The 22,309-nt window shown below is 36.4% G+C and overlaps 1 protein-coding gene across 8 annotated transcripts in view; it reads left to right on the forward strand.

Moving 5' to 3' along the window:
* Positions 1-22,309, forward strand: part of RPS6KA5 (ribosomal protein S6 kinase A5) — a 95,719-nt gene that overhangs the window by 48,916 nt on the left and 24,494 nt on the right. For 5 of the 8 annotated variants that reach the window (XM_069783627.1, XM_069783626.1, XM_069783629.1 and 2 more), the window contains 7 exons: positions 2,723-2,806; positions 5,480-5,583; positions 15,023-15,173; positions 16,529-16,690; positions 17,940-18,065; positions 18,798-18,931; positions 22,067-22,160. In XM_069783627.1, the coding sequence (XP_069639728.1) occupies positions 2,723-2,806; positions 5,480-5,583; positions 15,023-15,173; positions 16,529-16,690; positions 17,940-18,065; positions 18,798-18,931; positions 22,067-22,160 (855 nt within the window). Of the gene's footprint in view, positions 1-1,900; positions 2,029-2,722; positions 2,807-5,479; positions 5,584-12,720; positions 12,739-15,022; positions 15,174-16,528; positions 16,691-17,939; positions 18,066-18,797; positions 18,932-22,066; positions 22,161-22,309 lie in introns of those variants that run through there. The other 3 variants (XM_069783630.1, XM_069783631.1, XM_069783633.1) reach the window with 3 other exon arrangements.

Consider the following 22,309-nt stretch of genomic DNA (forward strand, 5'->3'; position numbering starts at 1 on the left):
TGTGTTCTATAAGTAACAGATAGATGTAGTTGTTGGGGCTTGTAATTTAACAAAACACGACATAAACAGAGGTGTCTAACAAAGAAGTACCCAGATTTTGTCACTTCAACTGTCTGAAGTCAGGACTTCCTACAGCATCTTATGAAGGCAAATCTGTGTCAGTTTGTACTCAAGTCAGTATTCTTTGCTTTCAGACAGTTGGCTTTATTAATGTTCTGTGGAGTGCTGTAGTCCTCTGAGCTTTTTTTGTGTGGTTAAATAAGAAACTATAAATAGTTGGTATAGGTGTGTTTTTTCTTTATGGTCACCCTGTAACAGTCATAAGCTGGTTCCAACAGGGCTTCTGGAATATGATGCTAGTGTATGTAATGACAAATCAATGTTGATTATGAAGAAAGTGCTCAGTGGGTCCATTTTTTTTTTTCCTTGCCTAATCCTGAGTTCCAGTTTACTAAATTTCTTGCTAAGAACTCTGCTTGTGATAATCATCTGCTTTCTTCTTCTTGGCTCTGTTCAGCCTTGAATTTCAGCAGTAGACCACTTACAAACTGAAAAGGAAGCAAGAGCTAAAGGATACAAGTATTTACTTATGCGGAATAGAAGGTGGGGTTTTTATAAACCTCATTACAAACATATCCCAGAGTGTTTTCAATTTATAAGTGCCTGTTTGTGACTTATGGTATGAGTTTTTCATATTAAAATGTAATTATAAGAAATTATTTTAGATGATACAAGTTTTTAAACCTCCAAAATTATTTTCAGGGTTTTAAACACTAAATTTTGTAAGGAACAAAAAAATACCTCAGTATTGAATTTAAGAAAGAAATAAAACTAATTTTCTAATATCGCTTCAGAAATTCCATCTTTCATATTAAAAGCTAACATCATTGTAAAAGGTAAAAAGTAAACATAATAAAAAAATCAGAACCACCAATTATGTATAGTAAAGATTGTAATTGTTCTTCAAAAGAGCTGCTACTGATAATTCTGCATGTTTTGAAATGTTTTTAGTGGGCCTTCTCACCAGCAAAAGGTACCTGAGATCATAAGGGTTCTGCTGTACCACTGTACATGTTCGTATACAACTCCCCAGTATGTTTCTTGTCACTGTAGTATATTGTAGCATAGCTTTACTACACAATGTGGAGACAAAAAAGGCATAATTTTGTGGATTATTTGCTGAATTTGCAGCTAACTAAACAATAATAGTTTTCATCCATTTCTTTTGATATATTAGCATTATAAATTGTTTTAATAAGTCTCAGCTTGGCTGCATTATCTTTACTCTTTGGAGAGGTCGCAAGTGAGGAACAGTTCCATTTTGTATTTTTTACTCCCTTTCCTTTTCCTTCTTCTCCTTCTTCCCTCCTCCCTCCCAGCTGAAGGAAAAATGAACAGAGGGAATATGAATAGCTTTAGATTGGCTGATGCCAGGTTGGAGGTCTAGGAATTTCTGATTTTTGTTTTTGCTTTTTATCACACTATTTTTCTTCTAGATAACAGGTACTGGAAAAGATAATCAAAGAGAAACAATAGTTGTGTCAAAAGAAAGTGGAATAATGAAAAGCTTATTATTTTATGGTTTTGTCTCAGAAGTTAATATTTCAAGTTAATATTTGAACAAAATGAGGCTTATAACTATTTTGAACTCAGAATTTTACCCCCCAAAACCAGTCACAGTATATGTATTTTAATAAACACAGTTTAATAATATGCTGTTGGACTGTTTAATTTTTATGCCTCAGGGTAGCACTGAGCATTATTTATAGTTTTAGAAGATTCCTCTCATTAGTGTAGTACATTCTCTTATATAGCACCTGTTTTAAACTCCAAATCTTAATCTACAAATGTAAAACCTGACTTTTGAAATATTTGCTTTTTTGAACACTCTTCTTTAAAGGACCTATCAGGATCTCTCCCCAAAATGCTAGAAGCTTGAAGGATAAGGGAGGAACAATGTTGCATGGCCCAAACACATGTGCTTTCGTCATTAGCAAGGTACAGCATGACCTCATGTTGACCTCAAAGGTAAATCGCTAACAGGGAACAATTATACATGCCTGTGAAAGCAGCTTAGTTTTGAACATAATCAAGACAATAACTTCAGTGTGTAGAATAAAATTAAATTTACAACTCTGTCTGTCTGCCTTTCTCTTTCTCTCTCTTGTCTCTCTCCAAGTCTCCTCTTGAGAGAATGTTGTGTTTTTTATATATGTGTGTGTTGCAAAATAAAATTACTTTTCTAGAGGTCATAATAAATTCCTAAATACGGGGAACTCAAAGGATCTTGTATCCAGTTTAGTCAAATTGTACATCTTACAATGAAATTGTCTTTTTAGTGGAAAGGTTTCATTTGTTGTCTAGAGTATGATATTGCAGCCTTCAGAATGTGTGTCTATATTACCTTGGGGAATCATGTGTAGTTCTGAAATGTATAGATCATTTAGAGTTATGGGAAGGATTTTAAATATCAATATGTTAATTTTTGTGTGCTTATCTTAGACTGCCACACAAACCTATGACATTTTTTTGTAGAAGACTGTAAATATTCTGTAGCGTTATGTGATACATCTCTACATATGATGGAATATGATTAGCTAGCAGTTCTGAGCTATTTGGAGAAGAATTGCTGCCAGCATCTTGGAACTGTTAGCCATATCTGTCCCACATGATTTGTATAATATAATTGTTTGACATGAATTTTATTTTCTTTTTTTGCTAGAATGAGAGAGCATATTCCTTCTGTGGAACCATAGAGTACATGGCTCCAGATATTGTAAGAGGAGGAGATACAGGACATGATAAGGTATGTTCTATCTAAGTTTATTACTGAAAAGAAATTAATTCTTTAGGCAACACTGTTGTTCAGCTTGAGGGGTTTTTGTAAAATGTGATAGTGTCTTATTTAAACATGCCTTATTTTAGGTTGTCCTAAAATAGGTTATTGCCTATATTTAAAAACATCAATGTGATGAATTTTAGTTTTTAATCTTAAGTAAAAGGCATAGTTATAAAGGTACTGAGGCTCATTTGTGTTCTATTCAAAATTTGTTCTAAACGTGCAGTGGGACAAAAAAAACCTTAGCTGACACTTCCTTTTAAATAAAAAACTAGTACAGATTGGAAAAATTACTGTTGTGTGGCTAATCCTGGTGCATTTTTTTAAATTGTAGATCAGGGAAATCTATTCTTGTTCTTGAAGTATGAAGTGGGTTATTAATGTTACTAATGTTATAAATGTTCTCCGATTGTAGAAATAAATTCTGTTTAGCTTAAGGCTCAAGTTTTATTCTGAATTCAAGTGTCAGTAGTTGATGGGAAAGATCAAGACAACCATAATTCATAGATGATATTTGAAACCAAAAAAACCCTACTCCCCAAAAGAATTCTACGACTATTCCTAGATAAATTGTTCTGATTGCTCATTATACTGAGAAGTTTTGGAGAATATTTAATCTCTGGGGTTTTTTTGCTGTAGATTTGACTTGACTTGTCTTTCTATTGGGGATCACGGAATATAGTTGATCACAGTTCCTCTTAAAAGAGCCTTTTTAAGCACTTTAAGTGACTTTTTATGTCACTCTCCATCTCCTTTTTCTAGACTAACTGGACTCAGTCTGACTTTTGCCTAGGAAGATTCTTTTTTCTCCTTCTCTATGCATTCTGCTTCTCTTTTGGTCTGAGTTTGCCTGTATATTTCTTGAGGTAGGGAGCACTGTAGTGGGCGCAGTGTTTCAGCTAAGAGTTGGCAGTTTGAAGTACAGCAGAGTGATTACATCCCTGATTCTTCTATTAAACATAGAATAGAATGTGCTTTGTCTTTTCACTTAGTCATTGTCTCACACCTACTTTGTATTCCACTATAACCTCTGCATCTTTTTCTACTGTACTTCTTGCCTAGTCATTATTAAAAATGGAATTTTACAAACTTAGGAGTAGCAGCTCTTTCCTGCACTCTATTTCTTAGTTTAGTCTTGCCAGTTTCAGAGCATATCTCCAATGTGGCAGTCGCTTTAAATTGTGATTCTGTCTTCTCAAGTGCTTAGAAATTCAATATTGTTGCTGATTTAAAGAGGAATCTCTGTTCTGTTCCCTTCAATTGGTTCTAATACTTGCATTAGATATACTGCAGAGCCATACGGTATTCTGTAAGAAATAGCTTCACAGTTTGATACTAAATGTTAGCTGATAAATAAGGCTGTTTTGCAGTTAAACTACGTGATGGTAATTGGTTACACCACACACTGTTTGCTTCACCATTGGCAATGTCATGTGATGCAGTGGTAGGAGGTTTTTAGGGTATTTTATACTTGCTGCATATCTAGCAACTCAAAGATCTTATTTAAAAAAAAAGAGGAAATGAGACTGCTTTAGTATGCTATGCTGTCATTAGTCAATGTTTCTGATTTGTAATCTCTTCTAGATGGCTGTATTGTTTGTCTAAAAGACTTGCTCTAGTATTTCAGGTTTTTTTTTTTTAAAGTTTGATTTCTGATTCTGCAGATGCTCCTTTTCTTTTGGAAAAACATATGCCAAGAAAAAATTATTCTTTGGGATTTTCTCTGATCATTGTGTATTTGCAAAGATAATTGCTAACAGTACAGAGAATTCTTCAGCTAGTTCTTCTAGACAGTCCTGGCTGAATATATGAAACATCAGATTTTGTGTATCCTGAAGCAAAAAACCTAAAACATGAGGCCAAATTGTCATAATTTCACTAATTGTCTTCCGTTACTGTATTAATGTTGTCAATACAAGTAAAGCAGAACTTCAGTTTCATTGCTTTGCAAATTTCATGGAAATAAAACTGGGAAGTTCAAACACCTGTAGTTAAATTTTGTTGAAATGACTAAACTACTTCCTTTATTATTCATAGTAGCATCTTTTCTTTTGAAAGAGAGAAATATTTTATAAGTTATGAGGTATCAGAGATATGAATGATATGATTAGTATATGGAAAGCCAAATATCACATGTGTTCCCAGGAAATATAAGATAAAATTCTATAACATTTTCAGGTGCCCGGATTAACTGTGACCTGTGCTCTTAAACTGTGCTTTTTGAAAGTTCCTTAGTTTCATTCTCAAGATCCTAAAAGCTGAGGTTCCACTACTTCTTAGCAAGTCTTACGTTCCTCTGTTATTTCAAGTATGTTTTAGAATTCTTACCGCTTCACAATGGTAAAAATAAAAATGAATTCTTGAAGGGGGGAGCAACTTTAGTGGTGGAAAGAGTTCAGCTTGAGAAATCAGTTGAAGAAGCTAAGTGGAGAAATTTCAAAATAAAATTAATTTATCATAGAAAATACCTCCAACCAGTTCTGCAATTGTTTATGCTTTATTGTACGCTGTTTTGCCTTTGTATTGATAGGTGGGCTCTTCCTTTGCTAGTTGCTTTCTGGGTGCATTGTTTTGTTCCTTCTTTTGTTAATGATTTTACTTCAGTGTATCATAACATACATAATTATTGTTGTTCTATAGGCTGTTGATTGGTGGAGTGTTGGTGTTCTTATGTATGAACTATTAACTGGAGCATCACCATTTACAGTTGATGGAGAGAAGAATTCCCAAGCAGAGATTTCTAGGTAAGAGTCAAAACAGTGAAGTATATGTGCTTGCTGACAAAGTGATGCTTATGCCATAACACATGTTTTGTGAGAGTTTTAATCTAAAACTTAGGAAGAAAGTGCTGCAGGGGTAACATTTTAGGTGCTCCAGTTCTGTTTAACAGAATGACATCTGGAAGCAGATAGGTTTATTAAACTCAGCAGGTTATCGAAATAACAGAACTGACCTTTACAAAAGACCCGTTTTGTTTTAACTACAGTGGAACCACAGCTTTGTAGATATTCAACCCTGTTGCATGTTTACTGTTTAAAAGGAAGTAAAATAAAATATGAAATTATATGTAAATAGAACTATAACATTCAAAATCTTAATACATAATGAAACATATACTTAGCTAGAGAGATTTTTGTCAGCTCTTGCTGGATCACTCCATCAGACTAGAGGTTTAAAGTGTCAGGATGTACACCCACTCCCACCTTTTTGTCACAGGTAATATTTATTTTATTGGTGTATAACGTGAAACAACATGATCTTTTCTAGCCATACTTGCATATCTGAGAAGAAATGAATATGATACTTATGGAAATGAAATAACCTATACCATTCTTATATTTTACATGTAAACTTTTCCTCACTATCAACTTTGTTATGTTCAGTAATCTCTACACTTTAAAGGTTTGTTTTCAATACCTATGTAAAAGCATTGGAGCATTTTAAAAAGACAAAGCAATAAGCTTGCCCAAAACACATTCCTGAAATCTCCCCCCAAAATGAGCATCTCCTATTACTGTATTTCTCTTGGAGTGGGGAGTTGAGGGCTTAAATTGCACAAATTAGTTAACTGCTGTCAAGATCAGCTTGTAAGTACAGTCCCCAAACTAAGAATAGTCTTGCTCCAATTGGAATGTATTACCATGGTTCTGACCCTCACCTGAAGTCACTTGATATTTAATGTTATAATGGGCAATAGAACATACATCAATTATTTAGATAATTTCTTTTACTTCTGTTATAAATTCAGGCAATTTCTTGGAAGGTTGAGACCTGTTTATTGGTTTCTAGGTCTCTAGCACAGGGAACTTAAAGGGCCACTAGAAAAAAAATACACGGGGGAAGGGAATCCATTAACAAAACAAAATTCAGGACTTCACCCTCTTGGTCATTATGATGGAGTTAAAACTTAAATTAACTCTTTCTGACCTATTTAAGGTTAGAAATTTTGTTGATTGCTTACTTACGCCATGACTGAATTGGTAATTTTGACTCCCAAGATGTACTAAATGGAATTCTGAAGGAGTTACACATTTTTTAGAGAGAACTTTGACCTGAATTTTACAGAGAGAGTTTTTTCCAAAAACTGGGAAACTTTTTAGATATGTATTCTACAGAATTTGACTATCTTTTGGTAGGTCCTTATGTGCTCCTTAGTCTTAGTCTTTCTGATAATTTAAGATTAAATTCAAAGCTGAGAAACTGCAAGGTTGCTAACATCCATCGTCTGATAGCTAATAACCTAATTTCCAACATACATCCTCTGATAGCTAATAACCTAATTTCTGAGCTCAATTTAGTTGTGGCAAGTTTACTATGTTGTTGCTCAGTCTGCTTTTGTTCTGGTTGGTGTTCATGTACACATTTATAGACAGCAATCCTGTAGTCTTTCAGCTTTTATTTTGATAAATTTAGAAGGTAAATTCTTAGTTTTCTTTATTTAAAGATGTTCCCCAGTCATCTTGTTTCCTGAAAAAGCCTTTTCTTAACTCAGCTTGTGTTGTTCTTTCTTACATATTGACAGTTTACTTCTGTTGATGTTTCAAAAGGATCTTGTTCAAGGGAAGTAATAATTCATCATCTGCACAAAAAGATATTATTTCCTTTTTTCTTGGGCTCCTCTTGTTGATGCCAATGGTGGACTGATAGATCTAATTCCTTCTACTTTTCTATCACTTTGAATGGATAAACCTCTAGTTTATAGCTGAAATCTTGTTAGTCCTAACTATGTGACTGCATTTCAGACTCGATTTCATCTGTCTCCTGTTACTTCAGTACTCATAAGACCCATGGTTTCTGAACCCTTTCCATTGATAGCAATTTCTGTGCTGGATGACATTTGTTTTGTTGTTGCAGTTTATTATGTAATGAATGTTATGTTCCTTTTAAAAGCGTGTCTGAGCATATGAGAACATTGCTGTTTTCTCTGTCCTGGCTGTTGCGCTAAGTCATGTGGAACCTTCTGGGGAATGGTGGTTGCTGCGTACCTTGGGGAGCAATGGGAGTGTGTTTGGGGCTTTCTGTGAGGGTAGGGTAGGGCAGGTGGAACGGATGTGAGGTAGCAGCAGCCCAGACAGAGGGTGAGAAGAGAAGGGAGCAGAAGTACATCTTAGAGAAGGTGGAAAGAAAACCTTTTTCTAAGGATTAAAGGGGACTGTGTAGGGTTTGCTGCAACTTGGGAAGCTGTGAGACCATGCCTGAAAGAAATGCCTTCCCAACATGCTGGCTTGTTAAATTTAGAAATATTCATGGCTTTTCAGAAATGCCCTCCTTGTATTTATCTCTAGTGTGAGTACCCTGAGCTCTTTCAAGAAATAACAGCTGAATTTTCAGTACCTGTCTTTATCCTAAGTCTGTCTGGCCTAGAAGTTAGGATGTTTATTTCCTTTTTTCTTTGATAATTTTATCACTGAGGATATGTTCGCAGTTTACACTTAAATGTCCTTTCTTTTTTTTTGGTTGTTAATTCTTTTAATTATGTCTGCAGCCCATTCTATAAAGTTATCTGTTGAATTGGGATGCAGACTCTAGATAAATTTTACACCTATAATTAAATAGGTTCCAAATTATCTCCGTGTCTTTGATCTTTTTAGTTTCGTTACCTCTCTAAACTGATGAAAACCGGAATTGCAGATAACTTCGTCAGCTATTTACAGTTGCCAGTGGTAATGAAGTCACTAGCGCTGGCACAGAGATATGAGTTGGTACGAACTTCTTTTTGATGGCAAAGTTATTCTAAACAGAATTTGTATTCCCTAACCTAAATATGCTTTAACTTGCCAATTGCAGCAGACTTAAGAGAATTCAGTTTTTTCTTACTTGGTCACAAGCACTGAAAGCATAGTTTCCATGGCCTTTGATTTTTATGAGTTTAAGGAAAAAAGTTGTCTTCTAAATAAATCCAGGTCCTTCTATTTTATGTAGGTTGGTAGTAATCTTAGATATCTTTAGATAATTTTATTCCCTTGTGTGGGACAATGGCTATCTGCTGTTAAATTTGAGCACAAAGTTTTGTTCTGAAATCTCTCTCTAATCGACAGTTCAGTTCTTCTGTCAGAAATAATTACTGTGTGGTTTATATTTTTTTACTCTTTCTGGTGAGAGATTGTGTTCAGTTCTTCTGTCATAACCTTTTTGACAACACTGGACTTCTCTTTCATGGCAAGTGCAACTTAAGTAAGGGCATACTTTAATTTCCCCTATGTCTCTGTCTCTGAAGACTCTTTGTTCACATACTAGGTGTTACAGGTTATTAAACTTGATAAAAAAAATTCACAGAACTATTCAAGTATCTCTCCTTTTCCAGTATGTCCTCTCCCCTTTCTTCTCCCTTCTTCCCAAATCTTCCTTTCACTTTTGAGAATTCTGGACTTCCATTGCTGCAGAGCCGTGGATAGGACCTATCCTGTAAAAAGCATAGGCAAGGGCTGGGTTTGATTACAAACCCAGTATTTTCAATTTGAGCATGAGTGATTTGTAGTGCTGACTTGAAAGACAGATAAATCCATTTCAGGGTGTTGACTTTGAGGGTCTTGTCATACATACAGGGATTTAAAATGAGCATGAAGTTTTTGGAGTATTACTTTGCTGCTGTGCAGCAGCTTAGAAAATCTTAGCAGCTTTGGGTTTATGAATAGATAGATACCTATCTTTTTCCATTTTTATACGTATATACGTATATAAAACAATCTGTAGAAACATATGATGCTATATTAGCATACTAATGCTAATAGCAGCCTGTGCTCTTTATTTGACATAGTTGGTAAGACTTTATTTAAACTTCATGGAGGATGGCTGAAATTTGACCATCTGTTAGATGCTATATTTTGTCCACGATTCTGCAAGAAACCTTTTCTTGATAAAATTGTTGGGAAGATGCACAGCAGGTGTATACTGGGATTCCCGTCTTCATTCTCTGCCTATGAAGACTCCAGTGATTGCTACATCTTTTAAAGGACAGAGCAGTCACTAAATACAACTTGTAATTTGCATGGTGTCTTCTGGAATTTTGTCCTAGAGCTCATAGCTCTACCTAAAATGTACAGCATTTATATGCTAGACTTAGTGTGAATCACATCACATCAGTGACTCTGACTACAGATCAGTTCAACCTTTCAGTAAAGCAGATGGTTTTAAGAAAGTCATAAGTATTGCATCAAAGTCTCTGACTTGCCTAGAACTGGGGATACGCATATAGATCTGACTGCTCAAAGCAGAATCTGGCATTAGTAGTTCTGAGATGACAGGGCATTTGGTAGAGTCATTCTCAAATGTGATGGTGAAAACTCTGCTTTGGAAACTTGTCCCTCTACCCTTTAACAGGGTTACAGCTTGGGATTGCTTTCTTGTATTCCCTGAACATCAGGGTAGATATGTATCTTTTTGGTGAGGGGACTGACAATAGACTATAGTAACAGTTCTAGCATAAACCTAATGTTTCTGTTGGTCAGCTATAGTGATCCTTATGTGCCTTAGTGCCAACTACGAGCTGGCATAGATCAATGGTGGCAACTCTGTAAATTTTTTTATAACAAAATCAGTGAGTTCCTTGGCTGATTTGTCAGGCTTAGCAGCCTGCATCTGTTACACAGGAGTGACTCTGAAGATAAAGAGGAGGAGCACCTAAAGGTCAAGGTGTCATTTCTCTATTGTATCCTCCACTCACTGAAGATAAAGCATCTCCTTCTCATCCTTATCATTCATTAGCCTGTCCTTTGCATTATCAGGTATGCTCTTGGTCTGTAGTATTTATGGGAGAAACTCATCAGAGTTTCAGTTCCTGAGAAACAGTACCAATGAGGTTAGCTCTTAGCTCTGCATAGTCTGCCATAGAGAAGGGTAAGATGGAAATGATCCAGGACTTCAAAGTGATAACCTCCTTGACCTATGCAAGGGATGGTTTCTCTCAGAGTGTTTTCAGTACAGCCAGAGTACTCTCATCAGCAGGAGTAATCTCAGCGCATCCCAGATCAGAGGGCTTGTACTAGACTAGGAGAAGCAGAAAATACAGCATAGTTGTCCTTCAGCAGCTTTGACCACAGTTGCCACTTAGGATACTTAATTCTTCCTGCTTACTTTTGTCGCTGTTATTGGACCACATGAACAAGAAACATACAAGAGGGTGGAGGCGATTCAGAAAAGGAAAGGAAGGTTGATGCTAAAGGCCATAGCTTCTTTTCAGAAGCACAGGCATCCCAGGAAGGACTTCTGACACATGCAGCTTCCTTCCTCTGAGCTCTTCATGGGCTACTGTTACAGCCATGAGTGACTTAGGCTTCAGTACAACACTTCACTAGTGTTGTACTAGTGAAGGCAGACTCTCTGTACTTGATCAAGCTACTTGATTAGTCTTCACCAATTTCTGTTCTCACATGCTGATCCCATATGGTTTTCCTTTTTCTGACAGCTTGCTTTCCATCCTAATTAATGTGTGTACAGCTTCCCATATTTCAATTCCATGATAATTTTAAGTAGGTCCTGGATCTTCTGAAGAAATTAGCTTCATTCTTCATTACTTCTGTAGTGTGATTCTGTGAACCAGTCCAGAGCATCCCGAATATTTTATAGTATCAGTCAACCTCAAAAATATTTCTGAACAAATGCCACTAGCATGTATAAATACAGCTTACATGGATTCTGCTTGTACAGCACGGCAAAAAGTTGCCTTCTCTGCACTGGGCTCTAGGAGGGTCGATAGATGGAAGGTATCCTTCACTGTAATCATAGCTTGCTTTTCACATAGCTAAATACCACTTCATTGTTAATTCTGCCTATAAAAAGAAATATTTTAAAATGGTAGTCTTGGAAAAAGGCAGGAATTACTGATGCTGTTGCAACAGAATTTTTCCATTAGGAAAAATACAGTGTTATACCAAACTACTATTGGCAAAATACGTATGCTAATTGTTTTGACAGATACAACCTTTATAGGGGATTCCTAGCCCCAAGAATTTAAAGGGTGGTTTCTACCCAAAGAGCAGAATGTCAGGTAATATGAAAAGTTACTTTATAAACCCGTCTTAGCTTCAGATGGGACTCTGCTCAGTTACTGCATCAGTGGTACAACCGATTGCAGTTCTTAGGCTGACTGAAGACATGCAATATGTCACTGGAAATTGGCGATTAGAAGCATGGGACCTACTAGTGTTGTTGCTGTGGAAGTACTTATTTTGGCTAAGAGTTTTCTGGTAACTTTGCAGTGCAGTGTTCTATAAAAAGACTTTCCACTGCTTATGTTTGTTTCACTCTCTTTTTCTTATGTGAAAGTTTGTATTTGCATCAGAAGCTTGAGACATGGGCAAGAATCTTATTGCTAGCACTTAACAGCATCAGTGCTACAGAGACTGATCTTCTGAGGCTGCACAGAGAAATTACACTCATTTGTTCTCTTTGTTACCCATGTTACCAATCATTCCAATTCAGCACCTTTTTCAGAGACACTTTCAAATATTTATCTGACTTGTCCATCTGTAATCTCTGACATTTTTCAGACAGGAAAATGCTCTAGAATTTCTCTTTTGGATTCTAAGGACATCCAAGAGTCTCAATCCCAGCGCTGTAGAAATAAATTTTTAAAAATACTGACTTAGGGGTTTTTTCCCCTTCTGAGAGCCCAAAGAGAACTTGTCTCTGTCCAGGATCTTTGCTATATACCATTCTGATTCTCTCATCAGAAAGGCTGATAAATACATTTCCTCGGACTCCTCTAACTGAAGTGATTTTCAAGATAAGAAGGCATTGTAGATTTTGTTGGCCTTCCTGTAAATCAAGTAATTTTGATATCAAGATGTCCTGTCTTCTGTCTTACAACAGGAAGGTTTTCTTCCTTACCCATTTCCCCTTTCTGAAACTGGATGATTTCTGAAGAGGCTGAAACTTTACTTCTCCACCAGTCCTACAGTGTAAGAAACCTCTTGTTTAGTGATGTTTAAATTTGGTAATTAACATCCATAATTAAGAAATCATTTGGCCATATTGTGGTTTCTTCTCCTTTTCTGTTAAGTGTGTCTAGAAGTTGAAGACAAGGCTTGTGATTGCTGTTATTTCCGCTAGCAGAGTGGCTGTGATTTAGACCCTTACTGGCAGATCATCCTTACATCATTTAAAGATACAATCCATCTTAAAACTCAAGACTGTATTTTCATAACTCATTTCTGTGTTACATAAACCAAGAGGTTAGCTTGCTTTGTCTTTTAGTTTGCTTGAAATTGGATACTACGTCAGTAGAAACAACCCCTGGGATATGTGCATATTGAACTTGTTTTTGTCTTTCCACATTGTCAGGACAAGATTATTGAGGAAACAAACTGTTTGCATCTATTTTTGGAGTAATCTGAGAAGTTACATATTTCAAGATAAAAAATTTCCCATGGGATAGCTGACTCTAAGGATATGTCATGCAGTAACTACAAACAAAATTTAGAAGTGTCCTGCAGTGATCAACTTAAGCTCTATCAGAGACATATGACAATTGATATTTTAGTGCTGCCACAACCTCATATAATTTCAGCCTCACAGTCTCTCATAGCTTCAAAATCTTTCACTCTAACTCCTTCTTCTATGTATCATGCTTCCTGAAGTCACCACAGTGAAAGTATGCATATAGGTACATACACAGCAAGTTGAACATGAGCCAGCAATGTGCCCTTGTGGCAGAGGCAGCAAATGGTATCCTGGGCTGCATTAGACAATGTATCAGCAAGTTGAGGGAGATGACCCTTCCTCTCTACTCAGCAATGGTGAGGCCACACCTGGAGTACTGGGTCCAGTTCTGGTCTCCCCAGTACAAGAGAAATCTGGACGTACTGGAGAGTCCAGCAAAGGGCCACTAAGAAGATTAAGGGACTGAAGCATATGAGGAAAGGCTAATAGAGCTGGGACTGTTCCACCTGGAGAAGGGAAGGCTCAGGGGGATCTCATCAAAGTGTACAAATAGCTGAAGGGAGGGTGCAAAGAGGGGGAGCCAGGCTCTTTTCAGTGGTGCCCAGTGACAGGACCAGAGGCAATGGGCACAAACTGAAACACAGGAGGTTCCCTCTGAACATCAGGAAACACTTTTTTACTGTGAGGGTGACTAAGCACTGGCATAGGTTGCCCACAGAGGTGGTGGAGTGTCCCTCCTTGGAGATACTGAAAAGGCTTCTGGACATGGTCATGGGGAAACTGGCCCTAGGTGACTATGTTTGAGCAAAGGGGGTTGGACCAGGTGACCTCCAGAGGTCCCTTTCAACCTCCACCATTCCGTGCTAAAGGGTTTTGTGTGTATATGTTTTTAAACCTGTTGACATGTCTTTGGTATGTGTTGTCTGTGTGTGTGTTCTAAATTTCCCTTCAGAGACCTTAACTTCAATATCTACATTTGGAGTAACTGAAGGAAAACTTGCCTTCCTCTTTATATAAAACTGTGGGAGCTACATATATAAAAGATTGCTATTGAAATATGATTCTACTTAGGCTTCCAAGAATTTGAACTTCCACTAGCTTTATTTGAAGGCTCCTAGTTCTTGTATTGGAAGAGACAGTAAGGTCCCTATCCACTTTCTCTTTACCTTTTATCATTTTGAGGGGAACACTATGCCCAGGCCCCTTAGGTCTCCTTTTCACTAAGCTGGATAGTCCTAGCCTTTTTTGTAGATCTTCATATGGAACGCATTCTGTATTTCTAATTAATCTTGCTGCTTTTCTCTAAAACTTCTCCAGTTTTAGCACCTCCTTTTGAGAGTAGGGCATGAGCACTGCACACAATATAGAAGGTGCAGGCAAACCTCAAATGGCCCAAGTGTGGTTTTTTCCTCTTTATTTTCTAATAATTTTTAACATGGAATTGTTTTTGTTTGTTTGACTGCTGTTAGGCATCAAGTTGTTGTCTTTGTGGAGCTATCTGTTGTAGCTATGAGATTTCTTTTGAATAGTACTAGTAAGCTCAGTATGTATGAAATAAAGACTGTTCTTTTTTGGATTAAGTTACATAATTTATATCCTACAGATGTCATGTTTCATGTCCACATTTTGTCAAACGTTTATTTAAAAAAAAAAGTTAGTTTCACATTTGTCATCCTCCTTCCTTTGGGTACAATAGAAATTTAAGTGAAATGGTAAACGCTACCACTAGTATAGTAATTCTTTGATTTAACACTCAACACATTAAGTAATTACCAAATAATTTTTATTTTGTTTGTTTTACAGGAGAATATTAAAAAGTGAGCCCCCTTATCCACAAGAAATGAGTGCACTGTCTAAGGATATAATTCAGCGTCTTCTGATGAAAGACCCCAAGAAGAGGCTAGGTTGTGGTCCCACTGATGCCGATGAAATCAAACAGCATCCCTTTTTCCAGGTAAAACAAATAACAAAACTCCCTAGATGCCACTTACTCTACGTTAGTGCTTTTGAAATCCAAGTCTAAAGAAATTTTGTTGATTTGTTAACAACACACTTAGAGGTGTGTTAATAGCATGAATAATTGCATTGAAGTTAGTAAGAATATCTGTGCTTATGTATATGGATTTCGTGCATACTACAAGAATGGCATGGTAGATTTTGAATATATTCTATTTCTAACAGTTACTTGAAGCAGCCATAAGACACACTACTTAAACCAGAAGGTTTAATGGAAAACACTTAAATTATATATTGTGTGTTGTTTTTTTTTTTTTAAAGAAAGTTTACCACTAACATTATTAGTAAAATTTGAATATTGATAAAATTCACCATTAGTGATAAAGGCCTCTTCTGTATTTTCCTTTGCCTAATTAAATCTTTAGTCCTGTTTAGTAGATTTTAATTCTGTTCAGATTTCAGTGTATTAACATTTGGTTTCAGACAATGATGAAGATTGGATTTGTGTACAACATCCATACTGTTCTATCCATTGCGGTTAAAATTGTTTGTGTGCTTTCTTTGAAAAAACTAAGTATGTATTTCTGGTGCTTTGAAGTTAAATATGTTTTTAATTACTATAACTTTTGGAGTATTTAAAGTTGGTAGTATAAATTAAGCCTTTAAAATAAATGTTTTTCATGTAACTATTATAACATTCAGCATGGGCAATATCTTGGCTTCTTAACTGCTGAATTTGTTCTCATCCCTTCTGTATTTCCTTTGTCTTATAAGAAAGTCTGACAAAGTAGAGTTAAACTTCCTTTATTCATTGTTTGTTTTGGAAGATACATTTTTTCCTCGTACAACGCTTTCTAATCTTGACTTCATTTCTGTTCCACCCCTTTATAGTAGTAGGGCCATTTTCTCATAACTACTATAGAGGTATTATGCTCTCAGGGCTCTGGAAGCTGAAATTGGTAATTAAGCATAGAAATCAGCAGTGGAAAGCTGAAGATACTGCATGCATGCACTATGGCTTACCAAAATATAAATGTTGTTTCCTCTGAAACAGAAGAAAAAATTTAAGGGCTGTCATGCTAATTGTTTTGCTTATCTCCACTGTTAAATTTCTTTGTGTTGATCCCCCCCCCCAAAAAAAACCCCTGGATTCTGTCAACTTAAAAATATGTATGATACTTCTTGCCTTTACCTAAGCAAATTAGTAGGGCATAATTTGAATGCTTTTCATCTGCCTGTGGAAAATAGCAAATGGTGTTAGGACTGTTTGTTTCTGGACAAGTCTCTCTTTGCAATATTTGTTTCTGTTAAATTTTCATTTGATTCAAAGTTATTTTCCTGGTTTTGCTTTAGAATATGAATTGGGATGATTTAGCTGCCAAAAAAGTATCAGCTCCATTTAAACCGGTAATCAGAGATGAGTTGGATGTCAGTAATTTTGCGGAAGAGTTTACAGAAATGGATCCAACGTATTCTCCTGCAGCAACCCCTCAGACTTCAGAAAGGATATTTCAGGTATTCTAAGAATTCACTTTAATTAAAAAAAATAAATCATTTATTGAACAATTCCACGTGTATAGCTAGCTTTTTTTTTTCCTGCCTTCTAAGTTACTGGGAATTAACTCTGTAATTTCTAATCCCAGTTCCCAGGGCTGTTTGTTCAGCAATTGCAAAATGAGAAAGGTGGAAACAGTCCTACTGGAAACATAAAATTCCATGTCTCTCCATTCCCAGCTGAATGTCCTACCTGCTGGACTGAAGTCAGTCTGTCCTTTACTGATTCTTCATACCTTATGAGTCTTGTCATCTTGACTCCATCAGCCTGGGCTATCGGCTTTGACAACAGCAATGTAGTTTGTCCATGTCCACATTATGCTCTAGCTGAGGTATTCCTTTGGGAAGTGGGAGCCAACTGCAGAGTTGAAAGTTGGTCTTCCATGTCCTGTAGGAGTGCTCTCATTACTAACTGTATACAGATCAGTAACAAAGATTTCCTTACCATTTCCTCCATGTTATTAAAGAATGATCCCTTCTTTGACTGCACAGTCTGGATGTCAAATGGGCAGAAACAGCTCATGTGCAGCCAACTTGGTACCAAAGCTGCAGAGGTGAACAGCAGTTTAGATTGCTTTCTCTCCTCCTCCTTCTCATGCTTTGTTTTTTATTGTCTGTTTTTGAGCAGCTTAATGCTTGGTGTACAGGAATATAGCATCATATATTGGAAGTTGTTAGATTTGTAGTGACTGTAGTAAGCAATTTATGCATGTCATAATATGATCTGATTCATCCTGCAGTGGTAGTCACAGCTGTTCTTGTTACAATACCCAGCCATTAATATGAAGCTTATTTTGTTTTGCCACTTAAAATGGTTTGATGCTTACATCACAACATAAAAACTATTCCATGCCTTAACATAAAGGTGTTCTGGGAAGCTAGCTAGTTTGAGGTATGAGCCTTTATCACTATTGCAAAGCAATTGAAGCTAAGTCAGATTCCTAGCATTATTTACAAGAATTTTTGTATTATTATTGTTTTATCTGTAACTGCGGAGAATCATGTAACTAATTCCAGGAAGATACCTGTTCACGTTGAACAGAGTAATATCTACACGTCAATGAGCCAGTTATGGTTTCTGTATTATGTTATGAAAATTGTGATTTCTTTGAAAAATTATTCTGAAACTTCTAATGTTTTTGTATGCAGTAGGATACTTTGTGTGCAACAATTTCAAGCCATGCCCTTTTCTGATGTCTTAATTTCATAGGGATATTCTTTCGTTGCACCTTCTATTTTGTTTAAACGCAATGCAGCTACAGTAGATCCTCTTCAGTTTTATATCGGGGATGAGCGGCCTGGAACTACAACTATTGCCAGAAGTGCTATGATGAAGGTAATAATAATATCAAGAGCTGAATTAATTTGGTTAACTTGGAACTGCATATAACTTTCAAAGCAGCAATCACAAGCTAGGCTACAGATTACAAATAGTCATTATTCATTTATCTGTTGTCTGTAATGGCTCCTCAGATGATCCAAGCATGTAATTTGCATGTGGTACTATTAAGAAATGGTTGAAGTTTAATCTGAAAAATGAGATGATTGTCTAGTTTTCCAGAAGACTGAAGTATAGTAATAATAGTAATTTGACTCCTGATAGTTCTTACTCAGCCAACCACTGCAGATATTTTTGAAGCTACTTTAATTATATCAGAATTCCTTCTACGATGTATTTGCCCAAAAGTATGTATAGTTGTGTGAAGCCTTATAAGACCATATGCTATTGTGATGTCTTCAAACGACCACATAGTTTTGTGGATAAACGTATGTACAGCCATCTTTGATACTGTTTGTCTTAATATTTTGTTTCTTAAGCTATTGTAGTAGTAATAATTTTCTTAGTGATAATGTTTGTTTAATGTAACATAAGATTTACTCTTTGATTATTAGAATAAAGTTTATGCATTTTATTAAATAGAAGTTAAGATTATATTTTATCAAAAAGAGAGCACTTTTACAATTTAAAATATGTAGATGAAAAATTCTCATGAAACTTTACTCTTTGTCTTTGACTGTGTATACTAAAAGTATTCTGCAGAACTAAATACAGACAGTTTCCTAACAGGACTCTCCATTTTATCATCATTATGAACTGGATCTGAAAGAGAAACCATTGGGAGAAGGAAGTTTTTCCATTTGTCGAAAGTGCTTACACAAGAAAACTAGCCAAGAGTATGCAGTAAAAATAATTAGCAAAAGGTATAAATATTCTATAAGACAATAACAATATTTTCTTTGCTTACTGTCACCCATGGATTAGAATAATGGTTGCTACATTTTTGGAAGTGGAAAAATAAATAATTTCCTATTTGAAGAATCTACAGAAACTTACAGTAACCTTATGATCTTTAAAAGATTCCGAGTCTTTTAAAACAAAGTGTTATTCTTGCGGGGGAGGACACAAGAAGAAACCTAAAGAGTACTTTTCTGGTTCCTAGTTGTATTCTACCCTTATTTCCCCTAATTTTACTCCTAACCAGGGTAAGGTATAAGGCTTTCCTATCTTTAGACCTAAGTGAACTGAATGGTGGCTTATGCTAGCTCCCTTCCCTAAGCAGCCCAATTCATTGCCTATGACATTGCTCTTAGGAAGGGTCTGTAGTGTGGGTTGCCTCAGATGTAATTAATTGTGTGTGTAAAATGGAATTAGACTATAGAGTTGTAAGTTGCATCTTGTTTCCTGGGTGTTCTGAAGAGAACACCACAATGGAGGCAGCTGACTTGCTTCGTACATGGGGACCATCTGGTCCTCTTCCAGAATAGATACCTCTGGCAGTTTCCGTCCAGAGAGAAATAAAGATAAAGGATTCTTCAGGAGGTGGTTGGATTTTTAGCTTCACTTTGCAGTGTTCATTAGTAAATATGTCCCTAGTGTGTTGTAGAATGCTGGCAATAAAGTGTAAATGTTCTGCTATTGCAATGATAGTTCACAGTGATCTCTTCTCCAAGACATTTGACTGTACCTCTGTTTTTCCAGTCTGTAGAAGTAACTGTCCACCAGACTTAAGTGTTTTATCACATGCTTTTTGGATAGGGTAAGTTCAAGAATAAAGACACCTAAATGTAGGTGTCTGAGTCAGTTTTCCAAGTCTGCTATGATTAATGGAGGCCTACTCAAAACTACTAGTGGAGCCTACAGAGAGATTTGAATGACCAGGCACTAGCAGTGGGATTCAGTAACTTAAACATAGGCATCTACGTAGTGCCATTTTAACATCTGTTGGTGTCCTCTCTGTCCTCCAGTCCCCATCAGTCTTGTGACTACTACTTTTATGTAGATGTCTTCATGGCTGATGTCTTCCAGGGTCTCCTGTGCTTAGGCCACTGAATCCTATTCTAGGTATGTATTTTACAGGGAACTAGGTCACGCTGTAAGATTAATGAGAATTTCACGCATTATAATGAGACCACAGACAAGTACTATGCAGCAGACACCTACATTCGGTATTTTGATCTGGAAATCTCTGCCTTGTGTCTACATTCAGAATTTTTTTCTGTTGTGTACACAGAGCTGCAAATCAGTACTCCGATTTCATCTTAAGCTAATGGATTTTTTGTTTCTGGATAACGGTGACCAAGCTAGTATTGACTTTTCCCATAGAACTAAACTTCTAGGAACTATGTCCCTAAATGGTATTGCTCACAGGGTTTTTTTGCTCTTTCTCCTTCATCTTGGTGGACCAGGCTAAATGAAGATAAGAAGTGGTCTGTATACAGAGATTTTTTTAGGATTGCAGGCTGTGAGCAGACTCAGAGCATGTTTGTGTAGTATTTAGAGATAGCAGTAAACCCACACTCTGGCTGGACACAAACCAGCCTTGAGTAAGAAACTGTTAAACTACAAGTAATATTGCTCTGAGGACCACACTAGTAACTCTTGCTAAAAGTAGAAATATAATATGTTTGTAGTAACTTCTTTGCCTCAAAGTCAGACAGTCTTTCACTCCTACCTGTCAAAGGTGCCAAAAAAGTGAATCCTACACCTAGGCAAACCTTTTCATGATACTTCAAGTGAAAGCTCAGATCAAGAGTTCCTCTGTGGTGTTGCTTTGTTAGTAGAACTGGAACTGCCTCCATCCAACACTTTGAGGTTTATCTGTGTCTGAAGGCCAATGAAACAGCAGAGTCCTGTAAACTTGCTTGAGTTACTGTTATAGAGCTTCCCATTTGTTTTTCATGATATTATCTGTTTAAAATTTGAGATGGTAACTATTTATAGAGGGGAAATACTCAGAAAAGTCCATGCACAAATTTCAAAGGTTTATGTTCATGATACTGAACCTTTTTAATCTGTTTCCTAGGTCCACCTTCTCCTGATAGTAGTTTAGGGGGGAAAGACTATCCGAGTCAGGTTTTTTAATTTCTTAAGGACCTGAAATCACTTTCAGTTTAAACATCAGCAGAGGTGCAGGTGGAACAGCTTAGTTGTTGATTATATGAAGCCTGCAGAAATCAGAATTCTCTTGCACAAAATTCTCATCATTGTTCTGGTCCTAAGTGGGGTGGGGGAAAGCAACCAAAGATTAAGAACACATGGTGAGAGGGATTCTATCTGTGTTATTCATAAGGCCATTCTGTAAGTCAGTACAGGATTAGCCTTTCTTGGAGAGAGTTTTGGCAAAAATTTTCAGGTGTTATTTGCCCCAAATAAATCAACATATGTATTTAGTGGAAAACAAAATGTTCTGCTCTGTCCCCATTCACATAGTTTTTATAATGTTCACCGTGTTCACTTTTTTTGGCTATTTCAGTACTTGAAAGAGAATTTGTGCGATGATTTTTGCTCTAGAGCTAGTCTTATCTCTTCCATTTCACATTTTTACAGTGGCCTGTTAAGGGGTTCATTTGTATAACACAGTTCATATATAGATGATGTTACTCTTTTTTCTAGTAGGAACTCATAGTTTCCATACAGCTTTGGAAGTACTTATCTCCTCTAAGAATGGAAAAGGATTGGACCAATAATTTGAGTCTTCAAGATAAAGCTGAACTAACAAATACTTGTAGGAACAGAGGTGAAGTCAAATTGCCCTGGACTAAGGGAAAGGTTTGTTTTAGGTAGAAACTATTCTATAATACCATTTCAACTTTTGCTGTAGCAAGTTGCAGTTGCATCAAAAACATTGTTTGATTTGGGTGTGGTTTTTTTAGTGTCCAAACTTGCAGGGTTATGTGGAGAGTTTTGCTCAGCTTTGAATATGCTTTTAACTGTGTTCAAGTGGTTGTAATATTAAAAAATCTGGATTTCAAGCAATTAAAAAAAATAGGTGTAACACTTTGAATGTGCAATTTGCTCAGTAAAATTGGTACAAAATGACTGCTCGATTTTTCCAGAATGGAAGCCAACACCCAGAGAGAAATAACAGCTCTGAAACTCTGCGAAGGACACCCAAATGTAGTGAAGTTACATGAAGTTTATCATGACCAGGTATTTTGAAGAAACTATAATCAGCACTTGCCAAACACATTGCTATGTGTCTTCCCAAGAACTTGTAGGAGTTAAGTGTACTGTTACTGTGGAGGCAACTTTTTTCCTAGAGCTTTTGTCTAGTCAGTATAGAAGATGAAGCAGAAGTT

This window comes from Haliaeetus albicilla, chromosome 5 (genome assembly GCF_947461875.1).
Source record: "Haliaeetus albicilla chromosome 5, bHalAlb1.1, whole genome shotgun sequence".
NCBI lineage: Eukaryota > Metazoa > Chordata > Aves > Accipitriformes > Accipitridae > Haliaeetus > Haliaeetus albicilla.